At 42.3% G+C, this 26953-nt stretch overlaps 2 protein-coding genes across 4 annotated transcripts in view; one reads left to right on the forward strand and one right to left on the reverse strand.

Annotated features, from left to right (window-relative positions):
* Positions 1 to 61: 61 nt before the first annotated feature.
* mtm1 (myotubularin 1) lies at positions 62 to 18822 on the reverse strand. Of its 2 annotated transcripts, none has more exons than XM_037479164.2 (16): positions 18738 to 18822; positions 12064 to 12144; positions 10944 to 11016; positions 10565 to 10659; positions 10181 to 10291; positions 9933 to 10034; positions 9188 to 9271; positions 8874 to 9023; positions 7371 to 7556; positions 7068 to 7250; positions 6810 to 6965; positions 6650 to 6697; positions 6440 to 6532; positions 5432 to 5545; positions 5169 to 5345; positions 62 to 4530 (listed from the first exon to the last, which is right to left on the reverse strand). In XM_037479164.2, exons 2-16 carry the CDS (start codon positions 12118 to 12120, stop codon positions 4336 to 4338), a joined length of 1824 nt encoding a protein of 607 aa, XP_037335061.1. In that variant the 5' UTR covers positions 12121 to 12144; positions 18738 to 18822; the 3' UTR covers positions 62 to 4335. The 2 variants fall into 2 exon arrangements, with proteins under 2 accessions (XP_037335061.1, XP_037335060.1); XM_037479163.2 differs by having other exon boundaries at positions 62 to 4533.
* A 3349-nt stretch (positions 18823 to 22171) lies between these two features.
* Positions 22172 to 26953, forward strand: part of nat16 (N-acetyltransferase 16) — a 32031-nt gene continuing 27249 nt past the window's right edge. Inside the window, exon 1 of one of the 2 annotated variants that reach the window (XM_037477922.2) lies at positions 22172 to 22410. The gene's annotated coding sequence lies outside the window, so the exon portion shown is untranslated. The remainder of the gene's footprint in view (positions 22411 to 26953) is intronic. The other variant, XM_037477920.2, reaches the window with a different exon arrangement.

The raw sequence follows: 26953 nt of genomic DNA on the forward strand, positions 1-26953 counted from the left end.
AAAGTAAGCAGGAAACATCTTTAAAAGCAACAGGAATAAAAAAAAACAACATGCAAATGTCAGAAATCCTTAAATTAATTTAATCAGTAATATTTACATAACAGAATCCATCCAACAAACTGTAAAGGGCATTTAACATGATTCAAAGAAATACATGAACTCAGATTCTCGCCTTCCCTTGTTGATGACAAAAAGATCCTGTGACACATTTCATGTGTATTTATTTAAAAAAAAGCTGCTATATTATGACAGGAAAACCCTCAATCTACAGCTCCCTACGTTAATGAAAGAGTTATACATTAAACATGAACGGTGCTCCTCGGGGTGCCTTGCTGCAGAGCCAGACTGAATCCTAAAGCTGGAGATCCAGCGGAGAACTGAGTGGAAGGTGTCAAGGTTTGCGACAGGCCAACATATCCAGGAGCTTCTGTCTTGTCCTCCTGGGTTAGTGAGCACAAACCAAAGAAATGCCCAAAGAAAGTACAACAGAACTCTAATTTAAACCAATGGAGCAGAAAAACACAATTTATACCAACAATTTCTGCACCACCATTACTTTTTCCTTTTTTAAAAAACTAAGATTTTACACTACATAAAATAATTGTACTTTTTTACAACAATAGAGCTTTAGACAGTAAAATACGTTTTGATTGAGGTAATTACATCATGGTTCTTGTACAAAGTAAAAAATAATAAAAATAGATTTATCTGTTATTCCCAAAAAACACAGCCACCCGACCAATGCACATTTTCTAACGCTGATGTCACTTCTTATTCGTCTCCATTGTTCCACGTACAAACCCTAAGACCATTCAGACCTTTGATAGAAGAAGTCAAACACTTTAAGGGTATCCATGTGGGAGAACCTGGGAATAAGGCTTCCCTCTCTAATCTACACCGTCTGATCCGCTGACTCATGTTTGAGATTTGGAGGAGCCAAAGTCCCTTTCCCCTGGAAAATTCAACGAAACTTCAAGACCTCAGTTCATTCTGACCGTTTTCTGTGGTTCCATTTCGTTTCAGTTGCCATGGAGATGGCTTTGGGGACATCTGCTGGCAGAGGCTACGATTTAAATTTGTTGAAAAGCCAGGCTTCAAGAACAGAAGAAAATAAATTCTTTGAACATGGGGCTGGAGGATTGGGTTTGCTATCACAATTCATATTAAATAATAGCAATGCACAAGTTACAGTTATAAGAGAGGATTTGCCAAGCCGCCCAACGTCCTATGCTCACTCTATTGGGTTTAGAACGATTCAATAATGCGGATAATGTTTGGTTATCTGACTTACTTGATTAATTTTACTCCAAACAATGAATCCAGCTTATTTGGATTAGCCTGGCTGTGAATTGTAGACCACAGACTGTTTATGAGAGGGGGGGGGGTTGTCATGACATCAACCATCGCCTTGTGGTGTGACGTTTTGGAGCTTTAAGCCTGTCTTTTTTTGCCATCATTGTCTTGTTTTTAAAGATCCGTCAATCAAAATTGTAGCCTAGCCCCGATTTATGATTTGTCAAAAGGAGTTGAGCCCAATTGCTCTTTTGTAACAAGTCTACGTTTGACTACATTGATGTCAAAACCTCAGGTAAAACGTTTACAATTTAGAGTCTAGGGGTCCCTTGCTACAATGTGGTCTGCTCCTCAGCCGCACAGCACAGGATTTGGAGGAGATAAACAGAGGCTTCATTTAGTACAGGGAAAGGTACCCGTGACCACCTACTTCCTCCCAAATAGCCATAAACCGTAGCATAGCATCCTCCCAAATCAGAGGACACGAGGCTTTGCTCCTCCGGAACCTGAACCTCAGAGCAGTCAATCTCAAACATGACCCGGGACAGATAAGACTTTGTTGCTCTAAAGAGGTAAAGGCAATTCTTACAAGAATTAAGGCACAAATCAGGACATGACCTTATGAATTGTGACTTATTGCTTATTCACAATTGAATTTTGTCAAAATTGTACGTTCAATACATTATCTCCACTAGCCTCCTTACTATCAGTTAGAATTTTCTTTCCCCAGATAGGCCAATATAGTGCCAGGTGGACATGATCTACAGCGGAGGTCCAAGTAGACTTTCAGATTCATCTCCCTGTTTTTAATTGACAGTATTCAGAGGCGTTTCCCTTGGGTCTGCTACAGTGTTACAGTAGCTCCCTTTAATAGCCATCCATTGGTTTTATTCATGTTCTTAAGTGATGGAACCAAAAGCTGGCCTCAACATAACGCATCTGCATGTTTATCAACATAAAGTATTGCACTCAAATCATCAACTTACAGTACTCCTGTGATCAAGCCCCAATCATGTTTGGCTTTGGTTCATTTGTCTGTAAGCGGGATTACATAAGAACTACTAGCCGGATTTTCATGAAACTAGCCCACTAAAATCAGGGGGAATCCAAAATCAACAGGCAGATGAGAACATACATTTGAGCCCCTGGAGATAACAGCAGAAACCTCTTGTCAGGTAATTCGATTGTTTTTACATATATTCCTTTTAAACCCACACATGCACGCACCCATACACCAGCTCCACAACAGCACCAAAACCCAAAGAGACCAATTGAAGAACGGGCCTTTTGGACAGGATGGTCTCTTCAGGGAATTCGCCAAAAAGGTTGCATGAATAAGTGGAGTTATTAGGTCATAATAAAGAGACAAGTGACTCTTTCCACTAGATACTTTCTCTGTGCAGACCAACAGCCAATTTGCTACACATAAGCTGTAATCTAGAGTCCAAAACCATGAGTAGTCAGACAACCAAGCAGTGGGTTAGAACCAATAACCTAAACATATTACTGGCAAACAAAGTTCTGATGTAAACAACTTGATGCATATAATATCCAGATGAAATACTTAGTGGGGAAACAATTGGCATACAAAGCCAATAGCTGTCCAAAAGGCAAATGAGCCATGAACCCACACAGATGGGGCAGGGGGGTTATGTAGAAACAGTCTAGTTTAGAGAAGTCGATTCGAGCCTATTTGAGTGAGAGCTCACTGGTTAAACCTGTGTGCCGCTTGCCTACATCTCTGCATGGTGAGGCTAGCAGGACCTGGGTTTTTCCCTCTCTGTCGGGTCGACTGTGTTCAATGACAACTTAAAAGCGGGATCAGAGGCCAGCACCACTTCATATCCCTGGACTATTTTAAGCACCTTAAATATATTTCAAACCACGTCAAAGTTGCATTCATAAAAAGGAAAATAGCCAATTCATTCCAACCAAACGTCTTAGCACGTCAACTCTGTGGGTCATATATGTTGGGAAGTTCAAGGGAAATACTGCTTAGTTGAGTTTAGCTGATAGCCCTATTTTTCATCCCTGGCGGATGAGCGACATAATCCACATCAATCCAACCAAAATATGTCAGATTCCATATATATTAATATACTTAGCCTCTAACACCGTCTCTGATCCATTCCCCGAGGGAGAGAGCGACTCTCTGTCAGTGCAGGGAGCTTATGTACAACATCTGGATCAGTATTTTGCTCCGTGTCAGCTAGCTGAGTTTTGGTGTCAGACTATGAAGCCACGAAAGGAAATCCCTTGTTCCATTTTTTGTCGTGATATTTAATTTTAACGCCCTTTCTTTATGTAGTCCAATGAAATACTTCTAGGTTTGCTTGGGAATTAGCTAGTAAGAATACTTGAGTTTAAATTGTTTTCATCTGCAAAAACATGTTTGTTGTCGTCATCTTGGCCACAAGAGGCTGATGTGTACCACATCTTCTAAATGGGGCTTAAACGCTCAGGTGATTTTCAATGTCTGCAACTAAAGTTTTCACAGATTAACAATTTTGTCTTTTCTCCCACCTGTCCCAAAGTCAGAAACTCAGAGGAGGAAACTCCTTTTGGATCAGGTTAAGAAAATGGATCACCGTAATCTTCTTTTCTCTCTTGGCTCCCAGGGCTTTTGTACAAATCAAGAGTGTGACAACACATTTGCGAACAGGCACACACACACACCCATTGTGTGTCCAGTATGTTCGAGCCCTTTGACTGAAAGCCACGCAATGTCTTTAAGGCTTTCCTGTATGTGTGTGTGTGTGTGTGTTTAGAAAAGTCTTGAGGCAAGGCTATACTGTGGCATATTGCATAAATCACCATCATCACCACAATGATGTTAGAATTACCCATCAAATCTAAAATCGTGTTAGCATTCTTTGTTATCAACAGTGAGGACTGAAAAAAGTCCTTCCCTGCGTGTGAGACGATGATAGAACGAAGAGTGAAGGGGAACATTAAGTGCAAGTCAATTAGTATGTCTGAGTGTGGGGGTTGTGTGTGTGTGTTTGTGATGAAGGGGGGGCGGGGGGGGTGTGAGAACAGCACTCAGAGGGGAGTGTGTAGCTCTGTGAATTGGTGTGGCGGGGTAGAGGAGGTGGAGGAGGAGGAGGTGGTGTTGGGCGTGGGGATGTTTGCCAGACGGGACGAGGGGGAGTCGGACTGCTGAAGTTCCTCCAGCTTCTTCAAGTACTCGTCTCGGAGGGCCAACAGTTCCATGTAGCGCTGCTCCACCGGACTTTGCTGCTGCAACACACACACACACACGTTACTGACAGGTACACAGCTCCTGGTGCATCCAGTAACACAATCCACATGGCAATCTAATCTATGTGTCAAATTTAGATTTTTTTGACAGTTCATCCTTGGTAAACTATTGGCACACTATTCAGATAAGACGGTATCAAATCATGCACAGAAGAAACAGTTGTTATGAGTAGATTAGATTAGATTAGATTATGTTTTTGTTGGAGTATCACTTGTAGTTATGGCTACCGACTTTGTCTATACTAACTTACTAATGCATACCAAACTACGATCTGAGTGATCGGCTTCCCCCTTTTTGGTCACATGTTAAACTGCCACTGGTTCTTTTCACTTGTGAAGAAAGTTCTCAGCATCTTCTGCAGGAACGTGAAGCCACACTTCTAAGCAGCTTCTAAAGTACTGTCCACACCGCATTAATACTCTGGGTTTTTACTCATGTAGGACCGTTTTCTGTAATTTGTGAATAATAAGCCATCTGAATTGCCTTTACAGTAAAATTATAGGACACAGATTTCCTAAAACAAAAAGGTTGTCTTGCAGCATACCACATGACTGATGTGCCAAATCAGTTCCACAAACCACACATTAAAACCGCCAGCTGCTATAGCCACTACCTGCTGTCGAATGCGCGGGTTCCAGCGGATGTAGTACGTCACCCACAGCTCTAGGTGGCGCATGCTGGCGACGGGGTAGAGGACCCTGCCAGACTCAGGGGTGTAGAAGGGATTCAAGTACATCTCCATCCTGCTGTTCACCAGAGACCACAGGGATACAGTCTTCGACCTCACCTCCTGCTCAACAGAAAGAGGGCATGGTTGTGAGACGCCGCCTAAGGAAAAGTGGGAGTTTTCCGAGGGCGCGCGTATCCCTGTCTTACGTGCTGGTCTCGTGCACTCTCGCAGTTGTAGAGGAAAGTCCCGAAGCGGCAGCTGTAGAGGTGGTCCAGGATGGTCAGTAGGAGGCGCTCATTGAACTCGAAGGCTGTCGGAAACTGAGAGGAGAAGTTGTGTGTGTTTTAAGTAAAAAAAGAAAAACAATTATATAGATATAATTGTTTTTTTTTTGGTTGCAGATCAAAACAAAGCAGCCAACAAAAGGATGCCTATTAATACATTTCATTCTGTGCATACGTCAAACACCATTAGATCTCTCATAGATTCCTGTTCTACAAGAACATAACATTTATAAAGACCAAATGTGAAATAATAATCCCCAGCAGTGGAAGCATTGAGCTCACCGTCTGTTCTTGAGAGATCCAACAACGCTCAGAGGTGTAATATGCTGACCATTAAGCCTTGCATTAAATGTGTCACATAAGTATATTTGTATTTATATTTAACCATTGGGTATTATGGTCCAGTTTTATGTTTGATCTTTAAATGTAATGACTCAGTCATGGATTGCTGAGTGCGGTTTCATTCGTGAGTGAAAACATCAGTTCCGTGCTTTAATGGTTTGTGTTACAGTGAGAACCAGCGGTCCGAAGCACGCCAAGACTTTCCACCGTTACTTGATCAGGAAGTGCTACTCTACTGTACGAGACGTGGATGAGGCCATCGTCACGTCGTTGGTTCGTGAACTGCAGTCACAAAGCATTGAGCTCAGCGCGTCATCGCATGACGTGTACGTGATTGGTTAAGTGGTTTTTGACAACAGTAAAACCTCCGATTTATATATTTAGCAGTCAGTGCAACCAAACCCTCTTTGCACTGGTTGCTAGGACCAATGGGATTGAAGTAGTCTTTTCAAGGGCTTGTGTGTGATTTAATAAAATGAAACCTGCGCTAGTGCCACGAGCAGTAGATGTGAAGGTCTGACTAATGTAGAACAGCCTTGGAGTGGTTCACATGAGTGCAACTGGCTCACCTGCATGTGACAAACATACCTGTTTAGTCATCTGCCACACGCAGTCGATGAACTGAACGAAGATGGGTGACCTGTCCTGATCTGCGTGGTTTTTGTCGCCGTGGCCTATCCGCTAGAAACACACACACCGGATTAACAGGAGCCATTTCCATTTACATTTGAATGTTGCTTTAGTAATATCTGAAAGCGGATTCTTTAAAAAAAAAAAAATCATTTAAGAGTTCCTTACAGAGGCAAACTTGTGCCCAAAGCTGATCCATTCCTTCTCAATCAGCACCTGAAACGACACCCATCACAATGTATCGGTTCTTTGCCGCATGGCTGACATCCAATTACGAGTAGGCACAATAAAAGCCTCCACCCGAGCTTACTGTGCTGCACAAACTGACCTGGAACCCGCGCAGCGTGCGGTAGTGACTGTCCAGCATCAGCATGGCCAGAGAGGTGAGCTGAGCGGTCCGGTCCCAGCCGTCGCTGCAGTGCACCACCACCGAGTTCCCGCTGGACACCTTGTCAGCTACCTGTATGGCCCCCGACAACACCAGCTGCGCGCACATACACACACACACACACACATTTACTTTAGACCATGAGCCATAAAGACATACCAGAAGAAATGAAGATATTTGGATTATTTTCCCCTTCACCTTGACGTGTTCGAGCCAGTGTGTCGACTCAAGACTGGAAAGCCAATGAGATTCCTCCACGTTGGGGTAGACGATGTCTTTCAGTTTCTTCAGGGACTCCCTCATGACGTGGATGTTCTGGATGTCCAGGAAGACGAGTTCTGCATTCTGGTACTCGTCGCCCTCGTAGCCTCCTCCTGTGGCCTGGAGCCGTGATTTCATATTCATATTCACGATTTCTTTTACATTTAACATTTTTGGATATACTATGACAGATTTTTTTGTTTTTGTTTTTATTTGAGAGGACGTCCCCTCTCCTCTGACCTTGTTGGCCACGGCATTGACGCTGGGTCGGGCGTCGTAGATGGTGAGCTTGGCGGTGTTGTTGGCTTCCCGGATCAAGTCCAGGTAGCGCTCGTCGTCCTTGTTCCTTTTCCCCGACATCCCGACCAGAGGCTGACTGCAGCGGGCGATCGACGCCTGGTTATCCCTGTGGATCCATGACAGCACCTGAGGCACAGAGAGGGGTCAGAGCTGTGGCAGGCAGACGCGCCGTTCTTCAGGCTGACCACGCTAAACTATCTAAATAGTTAGATATTGTATATACTTAGAATTGTTTGGCTCTGTAGAGGACGATCAGTGATCATGTAACCAAACCTCGGCAGACAGCTACTCCAACCACCGCCAAAATAGCCCAGTGCTGCGAGTGGTGAAGATTTTGCACGCAATGCCAATAAATATACATAAAATGTCTTAATTGTCATACTCAATGTACTGCTGGGCGGTATGCCGGTATCAGATTTCCTTACGGTGTGAGTTTTTCACGTACCACCATACCGGTGTTAACAGCTGTTTTTTTTGGCAGGCAGCAGAATTTATTTTTACACATCAGACGGTTGGAGATACTTGTCTTACGTGTATATATATTAAGTCAGGATTTTGACATTTTTACAATTATTAACCCACAACAAATGCTCTTTAACAAGGTAAAACCTCACAACACAAGTATTTGACTTATCAATTTGTAACATTAATAATCAATCGTACATTATTAAAATGACCCCACAGAACTTGCAGCTTGCCCACTATCACAACAAGAAACTCCGCTAGACACACTAGACAACACAACTTGTGCTTTGCTGGAGGGTTTGTGTTCTGGTGGATCTGAAGTAAATTAGATCAGAAAACGATTCATTGCAAAGAGCTGCAGCTTCTGGCAACACAAGCAACAACAACAGCATCTAACATGCGAACAATGTTTAACGCTGTTGAGGTGGCCAGTGGTCCTTTACAGCATCAATCAATGAATCTTTCAGAATCGTACACAATACCGTGATATGATTTTCAGGTTATACCACCCAGCCCTAACTTAATATGCAACGTAAATGTCATGATAAACAGAAGGCTTCAATCAGATGTGATCAGCATTTACCAATACTACGTCCAGCCATCAGTAATCATTGGACCTTTAAAACTAAAAGCAGCAAGATACCAAATGGGGAGCATTTCGATTGCCTCTCTCGGCTCTTAACATGGTGACACTGAGCCGGCTGCTATTTTATTTGAATGTTCCGAACAGAAATTGTTTTAAACTGATCAAATATTTGCTCAACAGGGCTACTTTTAGTGAAAAGTGTAACGAAATAATTTTGCGGTGCTGTAACTGGTCTTTTGTTCATAATGAATGAAAGCCGTTCAGGGAGTATTATGCCTATTTGCTACAGTCCTGTTAGCATTCTAATAGTGCTGGGATATACTATGCCATCCAAATTTATCCAAAGCCTGAAAATTGGTATTCATCTTGTTGCTACTTGGCGTTGTTCTCACCGGGATGCGTCCTCTTGACCTGAAGGCAGCCACTCTCCTCAGGTCTTCATCTTTGCTTTCTTTGGGCACCGCCAGAACGGTGGGGTACGTGTCACACATCTCATAGATCTTATTGATGAACGAGATACGCCACTTGTTGTTAGGTAAGCCCTGTAAAAGACAACCATCGCCATTGGTTACTCACTGAAACACAAAGAATTATTCAAACTTTTCATTTAACTTCTAGTTCTGGGGACGCGATGACACCAGGAAATTGTGTCCAGCTGTCGCAACGCGAGTATGAGAGTATATTCTGTGCCACGGCTCCTCCTAACCTGCCGTCTGAACTCGTCCATGGGCTTGTAGATGTTCCAGCCGTTCTCCACGTACTTCTCCTGAGTCATATATGCAAACAGCGGCTGGACGGAGGGAGAGAAGGAGACTCATCAGTGAACCGTAGACACACCAGGTGGGCTTTAAAGGGCCACCTTGTCATGTGCTTCTGGTTAAAAGAATAATAGGGACAACTAAAATTGCTCCAATATCTATTCATCAAATGGAGATTGCGGCAGCGGATAAACAGGCTGTAATGTAAGATGTCCAAGACAACGACCGTTGACATGCTCTGACTGATTTATAGCATTACATATTTTGGATCTTGCTGCTTGGAGAAATCACACCTTCTTCATTACTTTCCGCTGGTTCCAGTCTGTTTGTTGTAGTGTCAAAACAACATCTTGCTCATACAGAAATCAAGCCCGGCAATCTCACATATGGGGAAGATCTACTCTCCTTGTTCCTGGTACTACTCAAACCCCGAGCTACTTTTCAAGGAACTGGTTGGTTCTGTCGGCTCATTATTGATGGTGTTTCCATGGCGCCCTGAGGTTGACCACACTTTGCAGCTCAGTGTGCCTGCTTGTTCATATAAAAAAGTAAATAATTCTGCAAAGGAGGAAAATTAAAGTATAGAGCGGCTGTATCGAAAGCTCATCATCTGTGGAGTTTGATGCAGATTTATTTGTGCACATTGGTTGGACAAAACCACATTAAGGAGGCCGACCAGTGGGCTGCCCTTACCAGACCATGTGAAAGAGGGAAGGCGTGTTTGAAGAGGAGCTCAAAGATGTCTCTTCTGCTGTGACCTCCCTGCTTTAAGGCGAACCTCAGGTTCCTCATGTCCTGCTCGGATCAACACACAACAGCTTGTTAGTCCTGCTTGGAACTAAATATCCATTTACTTCATTTGAATAAATATGATAAAAATCTGGCAAGAAAAGTAAGAAGTTGAAGATGAACAATCTAACCCACCCCTACCACACACGTACCTTGCAGGTGATTTCTAGGCCGTAGGAGTTTTCTCCTCTGCTTGACGCCCCCCCCATCTTCTCCACTCGACAAATGGCACCCAAAGGAACGTCCAGCGCCATCACCACATCCTAGACAGAGTGACCATGCAGTTACAATCACTGACACCCAAAAGCACACACAGGTTTGTGACACACACAAAAATATGGGCACAGGCCAACACCTGCATATTAAAGGGTTCAACTATTAGAAAATATCGATAGTGAATCAAAACGACGGATATCTGAGACAATGATATCACAAAGACTGATGTCAAAATGGGTTCCCTTTCTGAGAAGATTGGGATATTTTAATTAATTTCCACACGCAGACACACACCCGCAACTGGGTTTGATGGGACTTACAGCCTCGGAGCTCTTGAAGTAGAGTCTGTAGTTGGTGATCAACACTTTGCCTTTCACAGCTCTGTTGAACGGACAGATGTAGATGATGTCTTTATCTGAAAACAGATAAATACACATCGTTAGTGCTTTTGCTCCCCCCACCTCCTCTGCCGGCCTGCCCCTCCCTGTGTCCCATTGGCTGAGGACGGCCTCCCTTTGGTTATATTGTTGGTGGACTAGACTATCCTATTGAATGGAATAAGAAAATGTGTCCACATTTTTGACAGCAGATTGGCTGTCCCTCTGACTGATGGTGGACTGCCCTCAAACACTTGCTGACCCACTGCTCTCTGAGCTCCACCAGCTGCTCCCATGGACTGATGGAGCGCCGTGTACTCACCTATGATTCTCTCCTCCCCCGGCAGCAGAGACACGTCAGCTAACAGCTCCATCTTCAGAGACTCTCTGGACGTCTACAAACACACACACACACAAATGGAGGCAACGCGTGGATTTGAAGGCCATCCATGTCACATGTTATCTGTGGCTTTCTGTATTTTTGGCGGTGTTGTGTGTCGAGTGCCCGATCCACTGAGACGAGACACCATCAACATGGCCCGTCTCCTTTTTAAGACGTTAAGCTGACGAGCTGTGACACGCAGGAATTAAGCAGCTCAGCAACTGCCTTCACACTGCTCCTCTTCACCCTTATTAGGAACTTCACTTTATACATTCATTAATTCCCATTATATTAGTTTATTCTTAATCTGCAGTTCTATTTAGTGTATACAGGGCTTTCTTTATCAAATGTTTAACAAGCAACACACGAAATGTTTTATGCTTCATATATTTTTATCATTGACGGCTTTAGGAATGCCCGTTTAAATTCTTCCTAAAAAGGACATGCAGCTTGCAATCTTAATATTAATAACTAGTCTTTTGGAGCTGCGTTTTCTTCCAAAAAAAAATTGTGCGGATGCTGCGAGCTCTTCCAGTTGACATTTTCAGAAACCCTACCAGCAAATTTGACAAAAGAAAAACATGCAGTATGAACACAATCTTACAAAAGCCTCGAATGGCCAACAACAACATTTGCCATGAGGAACAAATATTCAAAGCTTTAAACAACATCTACAACAGAAACTTTGGCTGCTCAGGCGTGGAGGCTCCATCTGATCCCCCTGGGGATGTGCGGTTTATGCTTATTCCAAAAAAAGACAATAGTCCTGATTCCAGATGTATACTTGGCTAAAGCTAAATTAATATTCCACTAATAGGTCCATTTACATTACAAAATGACCCAATGCTGCAAATCAGAGTATTTGTTTATTTACTGGATCCCTGTTAGCTGACGCCTTAGCGGCCGCTAATCTTCCGGAGGTCCACTAATATTGTCTTATTTGCAATAAAAGTGAAATATGACTGTGTGCGTGTGAATGCAGTCAGGATCTAAATAATTGATACAGACGACGCTGCAGACCGGGCAGACATAGCCAACAGAACCACAGAGACCCACTTACACTAGAGAGGCGATCCACCATGGGGCTGGCGTTGTAGACGGAGACTGGTGAGGCCATCGTCAGGGAGGGAGCTTCCACAGGCTGAGGAAGAGACACACACACACACACACACACACTTTTATTCCAACGCAGAGCTCCTTCAGTCACTTTTACACCATAGTTTCAGTAAAGATCCAACAGCATATATGAGAGACACCAGAACCTTTTCATAGCCTACAGGATGTCAGATAAGACAGAGGTGGTCGGATTTCTTTTAACCAAAAAGAACACAATGACTATACGCTATGAATATGACAGGACGATGCCTTATGGGCAGTTAAATAACTGGGTGGAATGGAGAAGCATCGCTCATGTATTTGATGAACTCACCAAAGCTGATTCTGAAGCTTTGACTGTCACTACGGTTATCAATGTTAAAATCGCTTATCAAAAGAATTGCGGCTGTATTACCCATGGGATAAGGAATGAAGTGACATTCTTTCAAGCATCAACACTAAACATGCTCAGTGTTTCTCTACAGGCCCAGAGACACAGCGCTGTCCTGGGTACTGAAGCACATCCATAGACACACCGCCTCAAGTCAGACATGTTGATTACTTCACATGTTCCCGAAGGCAACAGTCCATCTGTGGGATCATTTGCAAAGACCACCAGATAGGAACACGTGAACCGCGAGGACTCTCTCATGGGATTATCGCACTTTTTGTAGTGGATTTGTTGTTTCCGTGAAAAGGAAAAAAATGTTGAAGTCGGTTTTTGTCTTTCATTAAACAACAAGACAAAAGTAACTACGTTCAGGCTCTATAATGCATGCGTTTACTGGTGGCTCAAGCTCCACGGCTGTAACAGGGCGCTCTGTGTGGTGACACCCAAGGACAGTAGTTATCTTTGTTCAAAGTCAACCGGCCAGGAGAGGCAGGAAAACACCTTCCCTTGCAGCTGGATATCTGACACACAGAGATTAGCTTCTCTCACTGACTGAGGGAGTGGGAGATGCAACGAACACTGAAAAGTAGGATCGCTTCATTTCGTGTGTGTGTGTGTGTGTGTGTGTGTGTGTAATGCGTGAGAGAGCTTGGAATGGTTTACCTTTAAAAAAGGTCAGAGATCAGATCCCATCTATGTTTCCCACACAACAGACACTCACATGCCGGCAAACGCACTAAAAAAGGGTTCTGGAACAATTCTTCGGAAACAAAGGATCCTAAAATCAATAGAGTTAGCGAATACTAACATTTCTACAAAGAAATCATTGGATTTTATTTTTCTGAAGTAACCGATCTTAAAAAGTATGAACATATTAGACCCTGATTTCAAAACAGTATAACACCTGTGTGGCACCTTTTAAACATACAGCAGCATTGCGTCATTTATAGCTAATCATTTTTGTGGCACACTGACAGAGTGCCACGTAAACTTGGGGGTTAATCACCACTCCCAGCATTTCCACTGTGGATCTCCTTATTCCACGTGTGATACTGCAGTTCGGATCATGAATAATGAACAGAGCAGCCCTCTCCTTATATTGAGTTACTGCATGTAAACGTACACACAAGCTGTGGAAAAGTAAGGTGAGTAACAGGTGTTCAATGTACTGGGGGCAGCAACAGCTCATCTCCATGTGCCACTGGATCTCAGCTGTCACTCAGTTGTCGTCATGGAAACACCTCGGGGGAGGGGGCCCCTGTTCAATGGTAAGGGAAACACTGATGTCTCACGTTGGACATCACTGCAGTTTCATACCAGAGTGACGACGGATCACAGATTAAACATAAGTTCTATATACTTGATTGTTTTTTTTGATTCACCATTTGCTTCTAAAATATATCAACTGTAGGTTTCAACAAGAAAGGGTTTCCTTCATGATTTGTTATGCAATCAAATAACTTTAAGTTAAAGTCAGAGACAGCAGGGAAATACTTTTTACCTCATTTCTCACTTTTCAGTATTCAGTGTGATCAGTTATATGATTATATTGAGCCCAATACATTAATTCAATTGTTAAAGGGAAACCATACTCATGGAGGGGTTAATTTGATAATGACGTGAGAATTTCAAAACAGACATTAATAAAGCAATAAGGTACGAGAGGCTGTATTTCTTTGGCCAATAATGTAACAGTTCGAGGGTGTAGTGATATGGACACTCTGGTCTATGTGAACAGCAACTGTACATTATCGCGCGTGAATCACTCTCAACCAATGAAAATGCTGGATTTTTCCTACCTGTAATATAATAATTAATAGGCCAAGACGAACACACTCTACTGACAGACATACACTCACCTAAAGGATTATTAGGAACATCATACGACTACTGTGTTTGACCCCCTTTCGCCTTCAGAACTGCCTTAATTCTACGTGGCATTGATTCAACAAGGTGCTGAAAGCATTCTTTAGAAATGTTGGCCCACATTGAGAGGATAGCATCTTGCAGTTCATGGAGGTTTGTGGGATGCACATCCAGGGCACGAAGCTCCCGTTCCACCACATCCCAAAGATGCTCTATTGGGTTGAGATCTGGTGACTGTGGGGGCCATTTTAGTACAGTGAACTCATTGTCATGTTCAAGAAACCAATTTGAAATGATTGGAGCTTTGTGACATGGTGCATTATCCTGCTGGAAGTAGCCATCAGAGGATGGGTACATGGTGGCCATAAAGGGATGGACATGGTCAGAAACAATGCTCAGGTAGGCCGTGGCATTTAAACGATGCCCAATTGGCACTAAGGGGCCTCAAGTGTGCCAAGAAAACATCCCCCACACCATTACACCACCACCACCACCACCACCCTGCTCAGTGGTAACACGGCATGATGGATCCATGTTCTCATTCTGACTCTACGCCAAACTCTGACTCTACCCTCTGAATGTCTCAACAGAAATAGAGACTCATCAGACCAGGTGAGCTCTTGCAAATTGTAGCCTCTTTTTCCTATTTGTAGTGGAGATGAGTGGTACCCGGTGGGGTCTTCTGCTGTTGTAGCCCATCCGCCTCAAGGTTTTGCGTGTTGTGGCTTCACAAATGCTTTGGTGCATAGCTCGGTTGTAACGAGTGGTTATTTCAGTCAAAGTTGCTCTTCTGTCAGCTTCAATCTGTCGGCCCCTTCTCCTCTGACCTCTAGCATCAACAAGGCATTTTCGCCCACAGGACTGCCGCATACTGGATGTTTTTCCCTTTTCACACCATTCTTTGGAAACCCTAGAAATGGTTGTGCGTGAAAATCCCAGTAACTGAGCAGACTGTGAAATACTCAGACCGGCCCGTCAGGCACCAACAACCATGCCACGCTCAAAATTGGTGAAATCACCGTTCTTTCCCATTCTGACATTCAGTTTGGAGTTCAGGAGACCAGGTCTTGACCAGGACCACACCCCTAAATGCATTGAAGCAACTGCCATGTGATTGGTTGATTAGATAATTGCATTAATGAGAAATTGAACCGGTGTTCCTAATAATCATTTAGGTGAGTGTATGTGCTTATAACCAGGAGACAGAACATGGTAGAAATACAGAATGTGTTTTGTCAAACAGGCTGGGATCAGCTGATCCAGCTGTGATTAACAGCAGTCATCTTCGGAAAAAAAACGGCTCTTCACATTACACAACAAAGGAAAGGACGTCTAATGTCTCTTAAAACATGTTTCCTTGGATGTTTCTCCCCTAGAATGGACTAAGACGCATGTGAGGGAAACATGGGAGCAATGAAGAACCTTGGGATGTAACCCGAGTCAGCGTTGTTCGTAGCTCCACCCTGTCGTTTCACTTCCTTTTGTAAAGAAACAAGATGGCTACGGTCACAACGAAGACAGCAACGACAGAAAACCAAGTTGGCGACTACCAAACCAGGATGGCGAAACCAGAATGATTCCAATGGGTGACAGCATAGTGATAAAAGCAACGAGGGTTGGGTGTGGTATGACTATTTACATTTTATATGACGGTCAGCCATGTTTTTGCAGTGGAAAGTCCCGTTTAAAAAGAACTCCATCTAGGAAGCTCCTCTCCCACTAAATTGAGTCTCAGTAGTGTTACCAACGACACATGATCATTAATCGTGTAATTTGGTAGGCCGAGGGGTTTCTTAACAAATTATGTGGAGAAAATGATACAAACTGGGACAGCCACAATGATCCCCAACGTTTTTTTGTATGTGTGACTTTGGGCTGGACAAAATAAATTGAGTTGAATCCAAGGAGTGTTGCATGCGGCTCTTACTACATCAGCTGCATCAGTGTTTGACAAATTCATAAGGTTTTACAAAAGTAAAAGTATTTAGAAGTGTTCATTCAGTTAAAATAAAAAATAAAATTAGTTAGCTACGCAATGAACTTATGTGAACTGTAGCAGGGAAGAGAGAGACAAGCTCAGTATGGTGAGTCAGCAGGCATGAGAAAGTGGAAGAGAAGTGAAACTAAAACGTTTTTATGGAAATCGTGGCATGTGATTAAGAGATATTAGTTCTGCCATCTCCACTACAGACAAATCAACCGCCTATGATTGATTGAGACAATTAGACAAGGGGATGCTTTCGGTTGTGGCTCACAGTGGAGGAAACCCTCCCCAGAGCTGTGTGGTTGTGATCAGAATAAGATCTACCTCATCACCATCAATTATTACAGTATTTAGTGTGGTGCTTTTTTTTTTATTGAGTGTGTGAATCTACAAGCGATGGACGCTTCCTCATCTGTGACAGTGTGGAGGGCCGCAGGGTGCAGTTTGAAGAGTGAACCAACTACAGCTTCCTGTATCCTGGGTATAGCACGGACCTGGTCTGCAGCATCGACTACTAACATACATTAAAATTACTTCAGCTTAGGACAACTTTTGTTTTGTTTTTCTTAAAAAGGGGGAACCCATCATACATGACGTCAAATTACGGTTGTTTTGAATCATTAGGGATTTCATTTTTGATTTCAATGTTCAATGTTTTGGCTCTGTGGTATTTCTTATTATGACGGTATGTTATTAAGGCAAAGTTGTTTTTTTAAACTTTGTCGAGTAAAAGGGGTTTTGTAGAAAAAACATGTATTCCCCAAAACGAGGTAAGATTTTGATTTTGGCACCATAACTCAAAGCTTCCCACGCAGACACTGAAGTGAGCGGTTTTCTGTTCCATCTTTGATGAAGAAAGTGAGAGCTCTGAGCTACAGTTCAACCTCTTCTGTCAATCCCCCGCTCGGATACCCAGCAGTACCGATCTCTGTGTGTCTGGTGTACACAAAAAGGGATTAAATGCACATACTATTAACTAGAACCAGCAACGAGACCATGGGTTTTTAAATGTGTCTTGACCCCAAAGATGTTTACAAGAAAAAAAAGTTTTACTAAATATCCAAAACACATTAGCTTTGCTCTCAGAGAATGTCCAGAACCTTTGCAAACAATGACAAGACTAGGCCGCCCCTCCTCACTTTGGTTCACAACGTCTCCATCACCTTTAGAGACTGCAAGAGAACCAGATGGAGACCCTGGAAGGCGCGCTCTCTTCTGCTGCGGCCCACGTGTCTGTTGCTCACCCAGAAGGCAGGTCCTGCTCTGAGCTTATGTGATCTCCCACCTACACTACTGCAACCGGCTCCTGTGCATGCATGAGCCAATCCAACCTCTGCACTCACCCAGAATGGAGCAGCCCAGCGGCCGGTCCTTCAACTTACCCATATTCTCCCACACTGCACCACTCCTCCACAAGCTGCACCGGGTGCAGGCTATGGAAGCACCAGCTTTAGGCCAACCGCTGATGAATAGGACTATACAGTAGTTGTTCAATTAGCTTCGCTAACCTGCCAAACAAGGAGTTGATGGGTCAAAGTCCTTTTGGATAGAACCATTCGCAACAAATATAAATGTTACCAATACTAAAATAACCACTAAAATAGCGCATTACGTACGGACCACAAAGAGGGCGAGATCAACATCTGTAATAGATCTATAGTTGATATAGTAGCTATCCTAAACAGAAGCCAAGCTAGCAGCTGGGTCTGCGCATGCCCGCACTAACAACCCCCTTTAGTAGTAATAGTTGGGGGACTTATTTATGATACAAATTAGACACCTTCACTCCGACATCTCGGATCGGATCTTCCTTGGGGAGCTACAATCTGCTCTCTTCATAATTGCGCTCGGATCGTATCTGCCAGTAATCGACTTTCTCCACATGTCAATACTATAACACCGCGATATGACGAGCGAGGAGGGGCAGTTGGACCCGATTGTTTTAGTGGGGTGAAAAAGTGTTCCGGGGTTAACCGGTTTGCTAGCCTTGTACGCGGGCTAACACACCCTGACAGCAGAGGTTTGCGGTGAGCAGATACAGGTTGGCTCTTTAACTCTTTCCCCCCGTCCCGCGCGGACAGCGGGCGTTACAGCAGAGTACAGACTCGGGGATAAACCCGGGCCCACTGAACTGTTAACAAGCGAAGTGGAGAAGAAGAACAACAACAACGACGACGAAAAAAAGCTGGACTGAACTTTTCCAACTTAGCCATTCCAATAGACACAGCTGTGGAGTTGCACCAGGAAATAGCGAAGGCCTAGATTCTACGACAGCTTGTTCCATCCGACATTCAGGCTGTTTCTGATCAAGCAGGCGCACAAACCTGCGGCAAACATCCCCGAAGGACACTCCGAAGGAAATAAGGTGGCCTTGTTGTGGCCAAATGGCTTAACTTACCCGCAAAGCGCGATTCTCCCGTGGCTGAATGTCGGATCTGTTTCCCTCAAGCCACAGCAGGAACTTGCCCTACGTCACGTGCCGGGCTGTCATGGCGTGGATTGGCTGGTTGTCAAATAGGAACTCGCAGGGGATGTAGGGAAACGTAGTTTTCAAAATGGGTTGCCATATTACCTTGTTTTGGATGAGTTTGATGTGATAATCATGTCTGCTGCATGTATGATCTGTAGTTGTAAATAAGATGAAAAAGAAAGACATGATTATATGCATTGAAAAATATTCAGGCCACACAATTTGGACATCGATGAGGACAGATATAACTACAGCAATATGCACTGCGTAAAGATATTTTGTCTAGAAAGGCGCAAGTAACATTTCTGAAAAAGTAGGGAAAAATGGTTAATGGTGTTGTTGATTGACCACGATTCACTTACTGGAGAGGGAATCACTTTTATAAAATGATTGTGTTAGGGAAAAAAACTCACCCAATGAGGATTTAATGTTGATCTTTATTGCTGTAGACTTGAACTGTGAATGGTAGAAGAATGTAAGACTAACATGAGTCCAAAGAATGAAAAAGTGAAAAAGTCTCATTTGAAGTTTTAATTAAAAATAATAATAGTTTTTCTTGTAGTTTCTGATGCCTTAACCAACTATCCTTAAGTAAATCATATAATATTTCCACTGTATTCAGTGTATATAAAAAATATTCTAGAGACATGTTTAAAATGTTCTGTCCAGTATTTTTATTATTAAGGTAAAACAAAAGATAGACTTCATATATAAATTATTTGTAATAGTAATCATATTACTAATGATGACGATGACAATGACTATTGATATTTATAATACTATTTTCCTTGTAAGTGAATTGTAAAATTAATTGAATTAATAATATTCAGATCCTAAAAGTACAAGTGAAAGTCCTACATTCAACATTTTATGTCTATTCAGCCACACGTAAAGGCACTGTAGGTAAACCTTTCCTGTGTTTTACTACTATGATGTTTCGGATTCATGTTACTTAAAGATACTTTTCACATTTAATACTGACCCTTTTTTGACAAAAAAAGAAGGCAAGTTGTATTGTCTATGGACACCCATAAGTGACTTAAACCCAAATAATAATGCCTATGTTTTGTCCAAGTGTTGTGTTTTCCACATATGTATGTTTAACTCGGTAGAAAAAAATGGAACTGCAATAATCCAATTTTCCTTTTCACATACATCACATCTGTTATCTATAATAAAAGTGAGATGGTTATTTTACGTCAAACAAAACTAATTTTGCATGCAGGAATGGAAAATTGTTATTATGTAATTCTTTTCCTCTGTTCATCCAATAGGACTTTAAAAATGTAATAAAAAAAGCTTTTCCATATGATCACAGAACGCCCCTGAGTCAGGTGGCATAGTAATTTCATTATGGCCTTTTAATTATATTTTTCATGTGAGGAAATATAAAATGCTTCTGTGACCTTGTGTTTTTCAAGTTCGTATTTTACTTTTTACAATATCCTATGGTCCTCCAGGATGTCCTTAGCTGGACATAGTTCTATCCCTCAATGTAATGTAATTTGTTTCTGTTCATTGTGTTATAAGTTTTAATAAACAATAGCAGCTTTAGATTATGTGTCAGTAGAGGACAAGTCTTACAGATTTATAACAGTAAAGATATAGGTAGCACTCCTTTGTTCTGTTGGAGATCTGAAAACTGTTCACATTTTAAATACCTCTACATTCATAACAATGTAATAAGTAAAGTATTGCATTATAAGACGTAAAAGTAGATGTCCTGTGACCGACTTTAATGGCACGCCACACTATTTGACCGACTCATACCAAAATATCCAAGATAAATAATATGCAATGAAACATTAAAAAAAAGAGGCAGGCATATAGAGAAATAAAGAGGGCATGACGTTAGTGAGCACATGTTCTGTCTTTGACCCAGGAAGTCCGAGCTCTCCTCTGAGAGGAATTAGGAGAGCACAAATTAGTTTTTGTTTTCAATCAATATGAGGTCTCATCAGCTGTATAGACATGTGCCAAGTCATTGATTCCAGCAAAGGGAACACATCTATCTGTTAATGCCAAAACATGACGTCCCGCAAGCTCTGCTGTTAGACGGGTCGGAGAGGGAGGTTGTTCTTTTAAATGATTCACAATAAGGGATAATTCATATGAAATCATACCTTTGCTAAAACCAAATTAAATCAATTGAATGACAACGTATCGTGTATGGGTCACATATAATTCCTCATAAAACAAAAATTAAATGAAATAGTGATTATATGTCTGTGTTTCCGCTGCGTTTGGAGTTCTTAGCAGCTGTTATCCGTCAAATTCCTATTGAGAGACAAGGAACTCTATTGTGCACGGAGGGATTAGAAAATAAGTGGCTTTTGGGTACTGAGACATAAAGGCCCTCCCCACTATTATCAGAGCCAACCTTGTATCCCACAAGACCTTTTTCTCCCTCTTTTTTTTCAGAAGGCCTTTTGTAGGTCACCTAAAACTGGTAACTTAACTCCCCCTGAACCTCCTGTTTTTTGCTGCCCGTTCACTATTTAAACTCCTCCCTCTCTTGCGGTGCAACTCAAGCGGATTCCTGGAGCCCGGGGACCCAATGTGGCTAACAGGTGCATTTAGTAAATGAGACCTATAAATATCCGGGCTGGGGATCTTGGGTATTTTCGTGTTTCAAATTTGGTTATTATTATCTATTAATGCATTCTAAAAAGGTTGGTTCAACGGCTCTTCTTGAGAGGGCGAAGCCAACAGATGAGCTACATACCGGTAGGCGTTCACAACAACCGGAAACCGGGAACGGGCCAGTTTTATAATAAAAGAAGAAGTGGGCTAACAATAGTTCCTTGTGGAATCTCATGAACACAAATTTCTGTCCCTCAACGTACACTTTAAGACTAACACCCTAAATTGCCTTCCTCCATATTCTTGGTTGCTGTGTGCAGCAGCGTTAAGACCCTCCTAATGCAAAAAAAACAAACAAATACCATTAATGCATGATAAAGTCATTGTCGGCATTACTGCATTAACGTGCCCAACCCTACTTTATAGCTTAGAAGCCTTCTTTAGGTATCGAGATCAGCACCAGCTGCTTTTAGAGGATCTAAAATTAAACCAAGTATCTAATATCTAGCTAGTCATACAGTGTATTATCCCTTAGTAAATTTTAGTAGGTCTGATTGCATTTTTAGCCAGTTAAAACTAATACTTCTGAACCTCCAACGCAAAATTACTGGGGAAAAAAAGCCAGAAATAAGATGCAACTGCTCGTTCTCCTTGGAAGTCTCCGCACGTCCCTTTGATACTAACTCACGCACGCACACACACGGACACACGCATTACACGCACACCCACACCCACACGCGCATACCACACGCACACCCGCACACACTGAGGTAGCAGAGGGGGAGGGCTGCGGAGTTGGGCTGCTCCAGTGAGTCCAGTACGGAGGCGCTTGACGTAGGGTACTGGGAGAGGCGGGGCTTGTGCTTTTGGCATCGAGTCGCGAGCGAGTCGCCCCTACACAGCCGGTTCGCCCCGTCTTTCATTCATCACCGGAACTGTGCAGCTCGTGCATCAAGCCCGCCATCTAGTCTCCTCCGACCGCCGACACCAAGGACACCACCGCCGGCCATCATCTGCGGTAAGACCTGCGAGAGCAGACGGCTGGGAAGAGCGCGCGCGGCTCGGTGCCGTCCTATAGGTTGCGCGAAGGAAAATGACCGGATCCACAGCATCCCTGTGCGGTGCTCCGCGGTGCTTGGTAGGCCCGCAGGGTACATTGTGACGTATTGGCTTGTATGGTATTGTTCGATTCTAAATGTCCAGTGGCGTTATATAATCTGCCTAAATTGTGCTCGCCGATAACAGCGTGGTGACCTTGTGGGATTATTCGGGGAGATTTCGCCGTGCTTCGATTAGGACTGATGACGACACACGCCGCCGCTGAATGTCTTCAACACCTCTTACAGCATCATTCTGTTTCCTTCTGTTTGGTTCTTTTTTCCTCCCGAGGGTTCCACATGAACACAGTTCCTGAACATATTAGGATGCTTAAGGACATTAAGGTCATCGTGGTCATGTTTAGTCTCATTCAATGCATCCTTCACTCACATGACGACAGTACATGAGTACATGCATGACAACTTGGAATGCATAAACAACCAAGAGTATACTTGTGGTTCAAACTTCTACTTATTATCATGGGTTTTGTCATTTTATATTTTAATCAGTTTTTTTGGGCTGTGCCAGAACATGGCTGTAGGTGCAGAATTGAATAGGACAACGTGTTCTGTAAATTAGGACAAAATAATGGAAACACCAGCCTGGAGGATGCAGTGTGCAGCTATTTGTGAACAGGGTACATGTCAGAGAGTGATTGGAGACCAAGGGCCCATTGATCAATTAGTCATTCATCAATGTTCATAATTGGCTTTATCCGTCTAAGTCACTTCTCAAGCAAAAATGTCAAACATAAGACAGATCATTAAAAAAATAATTGCAAACAAAATGTCTCTTGGATCTTGGGCATTGTAAAAGGGCCTTTTTTATTTTTTATGTTAGGGACAAAAAAAGATCTGTTGATTAATCAATGATGCTTTTTCTGTTTAAGGGGAGTCATCCCAGGTGAATAGGGAAAACTTTTAATGATAAATATCAACATGAAACTTCCCCGGCTGATGTCTTACATCAGACAATCATTAAAAAAAACACGAAGGAATAAACTGTATCATATCTTATTTAATAGCATTCTTCATACATTTCCCAAACAGCAATTTGGAACATTGGATTTAACTAGATAAAACATTGTAGTGTTATGTTATAACAGATATATTTCGACTCCTCTTAAAATTCCTGCAAAAATGTTTCTTTCTTTCTGATTTATTTCTCAAAGTCTGAGAAAAAAACAAAGATGAAAAAAAGCAATGTTGATAAAGCTCCCAATGATGTTACAGTGAGTCATTGGAAATGAGGAATGTTCGCCAACTCATTTCCTATTCAACATTCAACTCATTGATTAATCATGCCAGCTCTTGGCAGCATGAAACATATGATAAAATGCTACAATTATTTAGTATGATCTCCAAGGCTTAATGATTTTTAATCATGTTTTATATTATTGAAGTCAAGTTTATGCTGTTTTATGTGTTGCAAAGGTCTGATAATGCCGATACCGCCTGCGTATTTTATCGCTTCCTGTCTAGTCCCATTGACACCAAATGACATTGATTGATTGAGTAATGTGATAAAAATAATAATTCTACAAGAGAGAAACAAGTAACAATTAATTCGTTTTTTGGGGGGAAAAAGAAAATATTTGTATTCCTTAAATTAATGGACGCAAAGAAAGGATTAACAGATTCTGAACATGAGCGATATTAATCGGTTTGCAACTTGTGAATAGTTGTGAATATTAGCACTTTTGCAATTTAGATGGTGTGAAGACTAGCTTCAGCCCGTTTATTAAACAGGTTATTATGATTGTGTTTGGCACTCAATATTTACTTACTGCTTCTGCCAAGGAGGAATCTAGTCTCCTATGCAGCTTTTCCGATTGTACTAAGAACGTAAGTGGATACATAGTTACGTAAAAAAGGAACACCTTCTCAATTACTTCTCCTGTAACACTATCACTCGTCTCAGATTGGGTAAAGGCCCTTCCGGGGGAGGGGGGGGGGCGCGCGAGGCTTCTTACAGTAATAGATCACAATCACAAAGAGTCTGTAGTGCAGCTCATCTTCTATTGACACAAAAAAACAAATGTCAGGAAGAATTAGTAAAAAATCTCAAATCAACTGCAATTGCTCCAAAATAGCTCATCTTTTTAAAGACATTTAAGCACATTTGCACAAATTCTTGAGCCACAGTTGTAATGCATTCTGGGATAAATTCCTCCCTCACACAATTTGACTATGCATGTGGAAATGCTCCATTTAGCGGACCATATGGACTCTAGATAACTACTACCCCTTCATCTCGAACAGAAATGGGACACACAAAATGGAGTGCACAAAATGGAGGGAGCCAGACTATACGTGTAGATAACGCTTAGTGGTCACATTAAACCAGACACAGCTCTGAAAGGAATTCTATTTAATGCACAGCTAATATTAGAAGCCTTTTTGTTGCATGAATGTTTGGTTTCAGTTTGCCTTTCAGTGTTTGAATGTTTGTTGCAAGGCAGGGGTCTGTAGGTGCAATGGCAGTAATAACACACAATCTAGAGATTTAAAGGAGCATAATTTATGATTTGGCCAGGTGGGGACAGCAATCCAGGTCAAACATCCTCCGCTGATTTCTGGCATTAAAACATTGATATGTTAAATAAATGTGTCAAGTAAGGCTGGAACATTTTTTTTTAAACGAGACCTCAAGGTTTAAATGTGTCTCGTCATATTTGAAGAATGTAAGTTAAAATAACAACAAATATGGTTTGAAGTAGAATATTTTGTTAGATGAAATTATTATATATGAGAACTTTTTTCAACAAATGTTGACATGTGAACTTACTAGAAACGTTTTGATCATATGAGTCAGAAACATCCGCACGCAGCAACCAGAATCCGATAATAATAGTATTAGACTAGTTTTAGCTGATCTTAATCTGGAGTTTTGCACAGATGGCGGGTTAAAAGGCCTACATTGACATTCAAAACTAACAAAAAAGGTTCACTATTTGATACAGCCCTTCTAGTGGCACATGAACACATTGCAGCATTAGGTAATTGACAAGAGGAATTTGAAGCTAACTTCTGAAATGCATTCTAAAGCTAAATTAAAGCACAGGGTTAGCTTTGGTTGCTATGCAAATGTGGCTTTGCTTCAGGGGAAACTCGCCTGACAACCAAATCCAGCGACCTCTTTCTCCTTGCACACTGCTTTTTCATTTCGATCCAATATTTTGTCCCCATTTACCGGTTTAGCTGCAAAGCCGATTGATAATTCTCTGCAGGTTTGTGCACACACTTCTTATTAGTGTTGCAACTAACGTTTGTCTTTGTCGATTTATTTGCTGGCCATTTCCACTAGTATTTGGCTATTAAATGTCAGAAAAGGGTGAAATAGCTGTCACAAAGGTGTGAAAAACAACAAAACAGTCTGCAATGAATTTAATAGTTTTCAATTAATTGTCATGATTGCAGCGTAATCAACATCTAATGATTAGTGCAGCCTAAAATAGTGATGTAGTGACAGGTGGGATGATTTTCAAAGTGGCAGCCATCCTTCCCTGTACTCATCCTCACCATATTCCCTTTTATCCCCTCTTTTGAACGGTGACTCACAATTGAAATACTTGCTGTTGTCATGCGAGCTTGCACAGCTGCTGGAGGGAGAGAAAAAAAGAGGCATAGAGAGCGAGACAGGGAGAAGTAGACAGACAGACAGAGAGAGAGAGACAGAAAGAGGGAGAGAAAGGGAGAGGATGTGATCTGATGCCTTTTGACAGTTTGGTATTTGGAATTGAAAGCATGGAGGAATTATTGTATTAATCATGGAAGGGAGAAAAAATAGGAAATCACTACATGGACATCCTATTCTTTAGACCTTTGTCAACACATTTCCTCGCACAGTCCGGTGTCTCTGTCCCCCTCTGCCCATGCAAACAGGGCCGGGTTACCAGTGGTGCCTCCGTACATTCCACGTGGGCATTTGTCTGTTATGTGTGTTGTCACACAAGATCTAAAGTCTGGTGCTCCAATGCTGGCTGAATATTCGCTGTGTTATCGTAGAAATCTGACTGCTGCTTTCACGTTTTGGTCGAACATGGCCCTTGTGTGTGCTAAGGTTCCTGCTAGCTACCTTGATGGGTGTCATGTGACCATTGCTTAGCTGGGATGTGGATACCCTTCACCGCATCAAACAACAAATCCGTCAGCGAGTCTGTCAGCTGTCTGTGACTGTGTACCCTTTTATACCGCCCCACCTTAAGAACTGGTCAAGAATTGGCTCGTCCAAGGCGGTGATCACACAAGCTGCATTTTTGCTTTATTCCTGCTTTAGCATATAAGGTCCTAAGACACACCACAGCAAGGGTTTACTGTATATGCATATCAGCACAGCGCCATTTCCGACTCTGGTGTAGCCTGCTAACATCAGGTAATCCAGCGAGGGAATCTATTTCAAAGCGATAGAAATCTGAATCATTGGCAGATAGCCGATGGGTTCCAAGCGTACATACATTAATT

This window comes from Pungitius pungitius, chromosome 1 (genome assembly GCF_949316345.1).
Source record: "Pungitius pungitius chromosome 1, fPunPun2.1, whole genome shotgun sequence".
NCBI lineage: Eukaryota > Metazoa > Chordata > Actinopteri > Perciformes > Gasterosteidae > Pungitius > Pungitius pungitius.